The sequence below is a fragment of the Pseudochaenichthys georgianus genome, chromosome 1, assembly GCF_902827115.2.
Source record: "Pseudochaenichthys georgianus chromosome 1, fPseGeo1.2, whole genome shotgun sequence".
NCBI lineage: Eukaryota > Metazoa > Chordata > Actinopteri > Perciformes > Channichthyidae > Pseudochaenichthys > Pseudochaenichthys georgianus.
Window position 1 is genome coordinate 35,500,397 of NC_047503.1, and position 12,323 is coordinate 35,512,719.

Here is a 12,323-nt window from a genome sequence, read left to right on the forward strand (position 1 = left end):
ACCATTCAGGCCTTTACAGACACACACAGCTCTTGGGATTAAACAGAAAGGGGGGGGCAGGGACTCTGCTGGGAGCTGTCTCTTTCAGGTTTTGCTCCGAGGATGATGGTCAGCAGTGGTTATGTAACCCAAGTGGATAGCTGAGCTGTTCCCCTGTGTGATGCATGATGCTTTTGTCTGTGTCCCACTAACCGGGTTGCTCCTAGCACGCTAGCAACACACGTGCACTTAATGTTGTACAGTAAGGCCAATGTTTGACAGTTTAGAGGCCGACTTCCTTTGATTCACCATACTTGCTGCAGTTGTTGCATTGAGGGATATCTCAGCATTTATTTTAAGGAATACATTGTTATGATAATGGTTATGAGTAATGGTTGAATCTATGAAAAAGAACAAGTTACATTTACAGAGTTGCCATTAACAAAAGTTCAGTATACTGGACACAGCACTAAGCAGATCAATATCATATTTTATTTTGCATTTGATCAATTCCTGCATATCCATGCACAAAGTATAGTATAATGACCTTGCAGGGTTGCAGAGAGAGAAAGAAAGAGAGAGAGAGACCAAAATACATGTTGCACGTAATGTATTGCAAGGTATAATAAGACAGCAGCAACCCACATTGCTTGAACTCAATTAGTGTTACGTTGTCAAAATGAGGTTATTAAAATTGGTTAACTTTATTTATAAACGTTGTGTTATATTATCAAGTTTTGTAGAATGTCTTTATTTGCCTGAAGAAAAAACAGGTTTATATGTATTTTACTGTTATCAGATATGTCTTACAATATATCTAGACGGCATTTCATACAAAATAAATACTTATGTAATGCATGATACGTTTATATCATCACTGTAAACATGAAACAAACAAAACGTACGTCATATATTTACTGTACTACACGTACTGCAGAGTCAACCATTAGTTGTCCAATAGCACCATACATACAAGCTGTTCCATATTTATATTTGGTTTGATTCTCACGCTGTCTTTTTTGTGTTTTATTTTTTTTACTCTCAATCACAGCATATATTTTTAAGTCTGCTCAGTTTTCTTCTGCTGGATCAGACAGAGTCCACCTTGACTTGGTTATTGTTGGTCATGAGTGGTGACGGTTTGCTCTTGAACCTCTCCACTGCCTCGTTGGAGCTCTCCTGGAATAAGATGCGTGCCGTGCACACTGACACAACGATGCGCTTGTACTCACGGCGGAAGTTCTGGTTCAGCACACCGTACACAATAGCATTAAGGCAGCTGTTGAAGTAGGCCATGAAATAGCTGGCCACAAATAGCCACTCCGGGATGAGGGGAACCACAACCTCTGGTTTGATCGCTACAGCCAGACCAATGAAGTTGAGCGGCGCCCAGCAAACAGCGAAAAGCACAAACACGACAAACATAGTGACAAAGTTTCTAACGTCATGTGGCGTTAGCTTGGGACGGTTGTCTGGCTTGACCCGTCTCCTCACCTGTATGACAAGTATCCAAATGCGTAGGTAGCAGTATGTGACAATCATGATGGGTAGAATAAAGTGAAAGAACACCACTGCGATAGTGTACGCTGAGCTAGCCGACTGCTCAAATGTGCAGGAATAAACCCGTGGGTCGTACTGAAGTGACCCCACAAACAGGTTGGGCACGATGGCCACCACAGTCAGGGCCCAGATTATCAGTACATAGCAGACAGAGTTTTTGTCACTGTACAATTTATCATACTTCAGGCTGTGGCAGATATAACAGTAGCGATTGATGGCAATGCCCGTGATGTTAAAGATTGAGCCGATGACACTGATGCCCATAAGGAAGCCGCTGATCTGGCAGTGGACGTAACCAAGGTTCCAGCCATTGTTGAAGATGGAGGTGAGGACCAGAGGGTACGGGTAGATGGCCACCACAAGGTCTGCCACTGCCAGGCTCACCACAAAGATGTTCCCTACAGACAAAACACACACCCACAGGAGAGATAAGGGAGGAGAATTAGTCATTGACAACCCAAGCAGAGCAGATTTGTCATCCAAATGAACAAGACCAAGAGAGCGTGAGTGATTGTGAAGAACAAAGTATTCATTCAGAAACATTTTGAAGAGATCTGCCTCAAAAAAGATATTTACCACTTGTTTGCATAATTTAGCATGTTTACCCTACTGGCAGCCATTGTTTCAGTAAGAAGAAAGCTTTAGTACAAGAAATATAGAACAAATACACGTGCAGAAGACATAGAAGAAAAACATGAACATCACAGAAAAATAATCGGTTATGTCACCAAGGTTCTTTCCGACCAGACTATTTTAAGCTTGGCTTAAGGCAGTGGTTCTCAAAGTGGAGGGCGCGCCACCCCAGGGGGGGCGCAGAGGCATGACAGGGGGGGGCGCGAGAGACCAGGAGAAAAAATGGTTATTAAAAAAAAAAAAAGATTAAAAAAAAAATCATATTTTGAAAAATTATTGATTCGAAAATAATATGATACAGTACTATTACGTCTGGGTCTCTGTGTTTCATTAAAGCTCGGCTCTGTGTGTGTGTGGAACGAGCCATTTTGTGTGCGTGCGAGAGAGAGAGAGAGAGAGAGAGAGAGAGAGAGAGAGAGAGAGAGAGAGAGAGAGAGAGAGAGAGAGAGAGAGCGCGCGCACCGGTACCGGAGATCGTTGATGTTAGCTTCAAATTCTAATTTGGTCAATGAAGTAGAGTGCATTATCTTAGAGCAATAACTCTAACCGAAGTTAAAGTATCACTCTGAAAATGTTCCATGTGACAATCTAAACTGCGGTTCAAGACTCTCCATTTTATAAAAGCACTAACATTTAAAGCAAAGCAACAGCTGCCAGACCGAAGGGACAGTTGCACCGGAAACTAAAAAGCTGTGCTATGCTTTTTAAACGGCCGGCAGTACTTTAAGTCTACATGATTTGGAAATATGCTAACACATGCAAAAATACCAGCATAATTCATTCATCCATTTTTGTTGCTACTTCATTACATAAGCAACAGGAAAAGGGCCTCAAGGCGAGATGTAGAGCGGAAATTCATCTGCACATGTTGTACTGTTCATGGGTTTGTGCACTTAAGTGCATAACAACATTTGGTACTTTCCCCCAAAGATTTAGCATGTGAGAACTTAAAATTCCCCCTTTCGATTGTTGGTGTATAATGAAAGGATGGTGTTCCTGGCACTAAATAATGTACATTTTGAATTGCCTTCAAGCACATAAATCAATCCAATAATCAACGGCATACAAGTGTATTCTTAGTTCCCAAACTAACGATGAATTTAGATTAGATAGAAGAGAAATAAATGATATGCACTTGAAAGGGGCAAGAGACTATCTTATTACTATTGGTTGTTATTATTATTATATTACATTATACTATTATCTCATTTACACTCAGAAAACAGTGTCTTGTGTGCAATTTCATTTCTGCTCTGACGTTTGGACTCCCAGTATCCGACACCTTCCCTGACCTGTCAGTCTCACCTGAGCATGAGAATCATTACTGATTGGCCCGATGGACTGTTATCTCCCGTACAGCATACCAACCACTCTACTCACATGTGGCTGTTAATTAAGTTTTGTCCTTTTATTCTCAGCATTCTGTCATTCAGCTGCCCTCTATATGGAATTAGGTACAGCTGCTGATGACACACATTCCCATGGTTTCTAGAAAGATTTCCCATATGTATGTGTATGGGTTCATATCTAACTGTCATTGAGAGGAACTTGAAAGCGAGGACACTTTTGGAAAGGGAAAACATTTTTCTAAACTCCTATTTGTGAATACATAGCTGAACACCAGAAGATAAAACCAGTCTAAGGCTTGGTCATTGGTAAAGCTCAGGGTTGGGGATTTAAGCCATCAAACGTCCTCTAAAGTGACGGAAACAATATGTGTGTGTGCAGAGATGGCTGCATAGTTAGAGTGCCATGCACAAGGCCAAATGAGAACATGTTTTCCTTGTTCAAAAAATAGTTGACCAACAGTCATCTTTAGTGTTCTCCCTTTCCCTCCCTTGGCTATTCTTTACTTGAACAACCCTGTCACTGGAATTGAATGCCACTCTGGATTAACAGCCTTGACCTTGACAAGGTCAAGTCATGAATGGCCTACAGGCAGCTGCCTCTCTGGCAGTTGTACTCTCCCTCACTGTCTTTGTCCATGCTAGTCCTGTGATTAAAGCAGCTCAGTGTTTTCATTTGGCTTGGGGAGAGATGTGGCCTGTCACTTTCTCCATTTTCTGTTTCTGCAATCCCACACTTTTAACCAATTTGGGTGCAAGTGAAGCCCATCCGAGCAATGTTCCCTTTGTAGCTTGCAATGAGTTTTGACACACTAACTGGCAAGCTGAAAACATACACTGCTACTGCCATATTCAGCCAGTTCGTTTTTGTTGCAGGATAATCTCTAAAATGGAGGACATTGTGTTTTTTTAGGCAGGGACTATTAACAAATATATAAGTTTATAAATCGCTTAAAAAAAATGTGTAACTCTGATAATACCTCTGAGTCTGTATCTACGGAGACCTGGAGGGTTCATAGAGAGAAAAATAAATAAAACGAGGCCACGTTTTATTAATTTGTGCGCACGAGATGTAATTTGTGGCCTCAATTTAAATAAAACGAGGCCACGCTTTATTAATTTGTGCGCACGATATACTTTCTCGTTCGCACGAGATACTTTCTTATGGTAAAACACATTGAACTGCCCGATTATTACGCCATATTATTAGTTTTATGAAGAATATGTCTGGTCGCCAGGGTGTGTGTGTGTGTGTGTGTGTGTGTGTGTGTGTGTGTGTGTGTGTGTGTGTGTGTGTGTTTGTGTGTGTGTGTGTGTGTGTGTGTGTGTGTGTGTGTGTGTGTGTGTGTGTGTGTGTGTGTGTGTGTGTGTGTGTGTGTGTGTGTGTGTGTGTGGGCATTTGTTTATGATAGTGGTGTTCGTTCCGGTGCACTCCGGCAGGACTATAGCACTACATCGAGATTAAGATTAAACACATTTCTTTCACTTGGGAATACACATATATCTATGGAGAACCAGATTTGTGTAAATTACTGTTCATGGTAATTTGAAAACAAATTCTGGTGTTGGACACACACAAACACACCGAACACACACACAGAGAGCGGAGCTGAGCACAAACACACACACATCATGCGCCCTGGTGACCGGACATCTCCTTCATACAACGAGGGGGAATACTCTGGTAGTTCGATGTATGTAGAGGTGTGTGTGGTTAAACGTAGCAGCCTCGATCTCTATTCAGCTGTTCTAATGAAGGGAAACGCAGTGAAGTAAACAGTAAAAGGCACAGCTCTTAGCAGCTGCTCTTCTCAGATTCTGCTGAGTTACACGTTACTGCCTCTAGTGCCCTGTACGACGAAGCCAGTTCAACAGACCCTGGATATGTTTGAGTTACTTACTTAACTAACCCTAACAAACGCGATCTCGCTAAGCGGTCCTATGAAGCTGGTTATCAACTCAGTAAATCAACCAGGGTTTCTCTGTCCGGCTGAGAGCGCGTTCACGTGAAAGGGACGGGGTTAGCAACATTTGACCAATCACAAACATGGAGAAGCGTGCTGACAGTGTAGCATCATACTTCATGAATAAATAGTAAATAGCAAATCCTGCTTCGTAGTATAGGCCACTGGTGCCGCAGAGATTTCATAAAGTGAAGGAGGTTTTCCTTCTATAGAACAGCTGTGGGCAGCAGATACTGTGAGAGTCACAGACATGAATACATAGATCAAAGCAGACTGGTTTACAGACTCTTCTGTTTTGCAAATCCGGTGCTTAAACAAATAGCTCTAAACCCCTGGCCAAAATGTCCCTAAATGAAGTCCGAGTTTGAAATATATCTCAAATAATGTATTCACTGCCATTTCTCCACATAAACATAACAGTCTGCAATGAAACGGTTGTCTCCTCTGTGCTCCACTTCCTACTTGGCGCACCGGTAACTTTCTCGTACGAAAGAGAAACTAACGAAATACTTTCTCGTTCGCAGGAAATACTATATTGTGCGCACGAGATACTTTTTTCTTTCTCCATGAACCTTTAGGGGCTCCGTATGTATCAGCTTGAAGCATCATATCCTATCTATCTGAACGCTCTCAGTTTGTACGTGTCAACGATGAATCTTCCACGCAAACCAAAGTTAGCTATGGAGTGCCACAGGGCTCAGTGCTCGGACCTATTTTGTTCACATTATATATGCTTCCATTAGGCAATATTATAAGGAATCATTCTGTAAACTTTCATTGTTATGCGGATGATACTCAACTATATTTATCAATCAAGCCTGATGAAATTAATCATCTAAATAAAATTCAAGACTGCCTTAAGGACTTAAAAACGTGGATGACCTTAAACTTTTTGATGTTAAACACGACCAAAACTGAAGTTATTGTACTTGGCCCGAAGAATCTACGAAACAAATTATCTAAAGATATACTAACTATGGATGGCATTAATTTGGCCTCCAGTGAGACTGTAAGGAATCTTGGTGTTATATTTGATCAGGATTTATCCTTTAACGCCCACATAAAATCAATTTCAAGGACCGCCTACTTCCATCTACGTAACATTGCAAAAATCAGGCATATCTTGCCTCAAAACGATGCAGAGAAACTAGTCCATGCATTTGTTACTTCTAGGCTGGATTATTGTAACTCTTTATTATCAGGGAGTACCAAGAAGTCAGTCAAGTCGCTTCAGCTGATTCAAAATGCTGCGGCTCGTGTACTAACCAGAGTTAGGAAAAGGGACCACATTACTCCTGTTCTGGCTGCCTTACACTGGCTCCCTATAGAACACAGGATAGAATTTAAAATGCTTCTTCTCGCCTACAAAGCCCTTAATGGGCAGGCGCCATCTTACCTTAAAGAACTCATTATACCCTATTGTCCTACTAGGGCATTGCGTTCCAAGAATGCAGGGTTGTTGGTTGTTCCTAGAATCTCTAAAAGTACAGTGGGAGCCAGAGCCTTTTCTTATCAAGCTCCACATTTGTGGAATCAGCTTCCAGTTTGTGTTCGGGCGGCAGACACCCTATCCGTTTTTAAGAGTGCGCTTAAGACCTTCCTTTTTGATAAAGCTTATAGTTAGGGCTGATTAGATTCAGCCCCTAGTTTTGCTGATATAGGCTTAGTTTGTCGGGGGACATCTTACTTCTTCCTTCTCTCTGTCTGTACCTGTGTACTCTCATGTTCCGATTAACCCAGCTTCCCCACATTTCTTTCTTTTTGGTGTATATATATACGCCGGGATCCGGAGTCATGGATGATCCTGCGGTCCTGTGTCCTGGATCACGAGCGCTGGATCTTGAGTCGTGGCTGTGGTCCTGGATCATCGGTCCTGGATGTATATCCTCGTGGATTCATCTTCCTATTATACACACATGCATTTCCAAACATCTGGACTACCTATGTTGCAAATGTATTATCTTTTCAATTTACACACGGCATCTATTGCACGTCTGTCCGTCCTGGGAGAGGGATCCCTCCTCTGTTGCTCTCCCTGAGGTTTCTCCCATTTTTCCCTTGAAACTGGGTTTTCTTCGGAAGTTTTTCCTTGTACGATGTGAGGGTCTAAGGACAGAGGGTGTCGTATTGTCATACTGATATGCTGTACACACTGTGAAGACCACTGAGACAAATGTAACATTTGTGATATTGGGCTATATAAATAAACATTGATTGATTGATCATAAATAACATTTTACCCCATTTTTCAGCAGTAACTCCAGTTCAGTCAATCTGAAAGTGACGCATCCAAACTGAGGTCTTTCTACAGATTTTCCAAAGGAGTGAAGAGCTGTTTCGCACAAGGTCATACCAGGATGGTCACTTTCTTGTCCTGAAGCCACTGCAGTGATACTGAATCCTGTGATTTGATATGAAGCTTGTGCTCTCACAGGAGACCGTTTAATTCTTAAAAATAAATATCTGCTTCAATGTGTTCATTGACTGCTTTCATTTGGTCTGTGCGTTTGATCATCAGATCAAGGGGGCGTTGGGGAACTCCAGTTCGAGGCCCGCTCCCGTCCCACTGCGTCGGGCCGTTGTGTCCTTGGGCAAGACACTTCACCCGGATGTGCTCCTGTGGGTATTGTCCACAGTAGATGACCATTACATGTATGATCTGTATGTGTAATGTGTATTTGTAAAGCGCTTTGAGAGTCTTTGATAAAGCGCTATAATAAATATAAGGAATATTATTATTATTATTATTTAATAATTAAATTATCCAAGTTCACATCTTTCAATGAAATGCGCTTTATACTTTCCACTCATTGCAAGTCTTTCACTTATCAGTGCACTTTTTATGTTCTCCTATCAGCTGCTCCTGCATTTCCATCTCACAACACAACCTCACATGTCAGTGCAGTGACGTCTTTCAGTACTTTGACATGTCACTCTGAAAAGTGCTGCTCTGACTGTTGTCATTCAAAATGTGGTATCTCAGCAAACTCTTTAGTCTTGTGATGACTCTTTTTGAGATGTTTCAAATTTGAATGTTCTATTTTCCTGAAATGTAAACACATCATTTGTTTTCAATTCAAACCCGATTTTCCCTCAGCTCAGTTGCTGCACACTTTTAGAAAAGCTGTCCAATTATGTTTAAGGTCACAACATTAAAACAAAAGGTTTAAAAGCCATGGAAACTGGAATGCCAGGTCCTCCATACTAAAATAATAAACAAAAATACATGACAAATTAGAGTTCAATTCTAACTAAAGATAGGCAGCAGAGTGTGTCAGGGACAGCTCCTTCTCCTCCAGCCTTCCTTTTATAGGCCCAATTCCAAACCGCCCCCTACACCATACCCCTACACACTACCCCTCAGTTTGCGCACCCGCCACATTAAATGCTGTTCCAAACCAACGAGTGTGGAGGGGGAGTGAGTTATCAAGCCCTCCAACAGCGAGTCTGCATCGGTATTTGCAAATGCATCTAAATGAATGTCACTTCTTAATATGTCCTAAAAACACACAATCATGAAATGAATCACCTTTTCCTTTGTTCAGACCATAGATGTATAATAAGAACTGGATACAGCGTGGGAGGCGGAGCCTCATTCATTCCTATTAGAGTTGCTCATTGGCGCATGATGATAAAATGGCCCAACTTTTGAGAGAGCGAAACGTCACAGATTACCCGGCATGCCTGAGAAGTACCCGTATGTGCGCTCATAGCGCATGCGCAACTTTAACCAAAATGCTCGTTCACATCAAGCACGTCAATTTGCGTACACGTAACAGCACCGCACGTTCATGACAGCGGCGGCAGTTAGCAGTTATACTGCTATTAACTCCGCCACGGAGTGGGAGTGGGTAGGGTGTGGTTTGGAATTGGGCCCTACTCTTGATTGTGGAGATCAGGAACACCTGAGTGGAGGCGGAGCCAGGAGCAGATCAGATGCAGCTTTGCAGTGAGGAGAAGGAGAACAAAAGGGGGGAGCGCCTAACTGTAAGATAGAAGTTCAGTCAGACAACTGTTTTAAATATTTACTAACAGCAGCATATTGCTAGCATTACCAAGGGAGGGGGAGAGATAAGATGGAGAATTGTGCAGCTTAAATAGTGTGCCGGGTAAGGCATGTCATGTGTAAATGTATCATTGGTGCGCCATGTATGCCTGAATACTTTGGAACATAATAAGTTGTTTTCCGAAACTAAGGTTCACTCAATCAAAAGCAATAACAATGAAAATAAGTTTCAGATACAATTGTTCAGGATGTTTTTAACAGGAGCTGACATTTTTGCCGAAGTCCACTTTCCTACTCTCCAAAATAAACAAACCCTGTACTTAAAACCAGTAAAAACAATAACTAAAGCAGATTCACAGTACAAAATGTATCCGATGTTATTCTGAAGACATAGGGAGGGGCTGGTGTTTGCTCAGCTTGTTTCTCTGATAACAGAGCATCATATAAGCCGTTACAAACTACCAAATGAAACAGACCCTAACCTAATGTATTTCCTCATTGAAAATGATTTGGAAAATGTAAATTCAGAATTAAACATAATAGATAACATAGGTCTAGTTGTCTTACACATTCCACTTTCCTACATGAAATAATCAATTGAGGCAATTTATAAGACCAGATAAAATATAATACCTTGCTTTATATCTTGTTATTGTTAATTTGTCAATTCAACATGTATATTTTCTACTTTCTTGTTTATTTCTTGTTTTTTATTTTTTATTGTACAATGCCATGTCTTTTTATGCTGCTGCAACACAAACATTTCCCAAATTGGGATCAATAAAGTACTATCTTATCTTATCTCTCTTAATAAAAGCTAGAGGCTAATAAACCCTCTTTATATAGTTTTATAGTTTCTTCCCATGTTTAACAAAAAACATGTATTTCCCAAAAATCAAACAAGTCAAACCTGAGATCACTGGCTTATTTCTGGCAACATTCCTTTTAAAGACATCATCATACTGGCAGTCTGTGCAGCCAACTGTCTACCAACTGTTTGAGGCTGTTACACCAATTAATAGTATGAATAATTTAGTATGATTTATAACGGTTGGTATACAATGTTCATCCACATGCAACACGATTATAAGGCTCCGTGTGGGAATAATGCAAATGCAGCAGGTGGAGTAAATCTGGATATGTCGGCCTCGAGTGAATGTGCCCTTATGTCCCGAGGTGAAGTCCCTGAGGAGAGTTTGAACAAGCACAAACCACCTAAAGACTATAGTCTGCCTTCTGAGCCGAATATAACCCAGAATGCTTATTTTAATGTATGCTAAAATGTAAAAAAAAACAACAACAGAGGAATATGAATACATGTCAGGAATACTTCAATTTGAGTTTTTAAGACACTAGATATAAAGTCAAATGCATCTCTAAATGGAAACAAATTACGTATTTCCATTGCAGTGCAGAGACTGATGCAAACTGCAATGAGACATGGAGGGTATTTTCCTGACCTTGAAACATTCTCGGCTGCTTTGGAAAAATCCACACCCAGTGCCGCGTGCAAGATGAATGAATTGGCAAAACGAGATGACCGTTCCAAGCACATGAGGCAGCACAAGGCGAACTATTTATATTTAACTTAAAATGTGTCTTTTATACTGAAAGACTAACCCTTAAAAATCTCTAAAGCCATTTGAAAAGTGCAGGGTTATTGCTCATGGTAACGTGTTGTTGCTCTAACAAGCACATCTTGAGAAAAATAAAAAAGAACTCTCCTTATGTTGTTCCTTTCTCTGTTATCTAACAGATTATTGCTGTGTCCTACAAGAGACAGAGATCACTGTGTTAGAACATCTCAATTAACTATACAAATGATTCACGTTGACACAACAGTTTGAAAAGTATGACCCAAAGAATGTGATTGACTGAGAGGGAAATAATAAACCACCACACCCATCCTAATTATAGAATACATTGTTGATTGTTGGAACAGGAGTGTGTCTTCGGATTAGAGACTTGTAAGGTCACCAACCTGTCAATCAATGTTACCCAGTCCTTAAATATGCATAACTTTAATGTACACAGGTAAGTTTAGACAAAATCTACCCCCAGTACAGGTGTCATGTTTGTAGAAAGTAACTATAGATACGAACACTTTTTTACCAGGATGTAAAAAATAATTTCTGCTGTGAATGTTTGTATGGGTACAGGAACTGAGGTTTTTGTCACTTTTGCTTTATGGCTTAATTTTTCAGCCATGCAAGTTGCAGCTTGTTGGATACATTTATTGACTTTGACACCAGGCGCTAGTACTTTGCCTTTGAGATGTGAAACACATATCTCACATTGATTTACCTTTCTACACCTTTTATTTCCTTGAGAGAAATCATTCTTGTGATTTGTTTTCATCATTACTGAGCTGCTGACTGAACGTACATGATTCAGCTATCAGTTACTGTGCCAAAAGGTTGAATTGATCAAGTCTTGAATAAAGATGAGTGTCTGTGCGTGTGCGTGTGCCTGTGTGTGTGTGTGTGTGTGTGTGTGTGTGTGTGTGTGTGTGTGTGTGTGTGTGTGTGTGTGTGTGTGTGTGTGTGTGTGTGTGTGTGTGTGTGTGTGTGGTGTGTGTGTGTGTGTGTGTGTGTGTGTGTGTGTGTGTGTGTGTGTGTGTGCAACTGAGTGTTGGAGGCATTAAGCGTAATTTACTCAAAATATCTCTCAGCTACAACTATGACAAGGAAACAAATTGGATTATGAAGCAGCTCCCGGGTGTGCACAGAAATGCACCCTCAACAGCAACTATGATGTTTTGACTTTATTTGAACTGAATTTATAATAATCCAAAGATAAAGAGCTAGACAAAGGAAGGGTAGAATAGAAACAGGG

At 40.9% G+C, this 12,323-nt stretch overlaps 1 protein-coding gene across 1 annotated transcript in view; it reads right to left on the reverse strand.

Annotated features, from left to right (window-relative positions):
• Nucleotides 1-462: 462 nt before the first annotated feature.
• mtnr1aa (melatonin receptor 1A a) overlaps nt 463-12,323 on the reverse strand; it is a 39,694-nt gene continuing 27,833 nt past the window's right edge. The window contains exon 2 of the mRNA XM_034085421.2: nt 463-1,937. Within this exon, the coding sequence (XP_033941312.1) occupies nt 1,069-1,937 (869 nt within the window). The 3' untranslated portion in view covers nt 463-1,068. The remainder of the gene's footprint in view (nt 1,938-12,323) is intronic.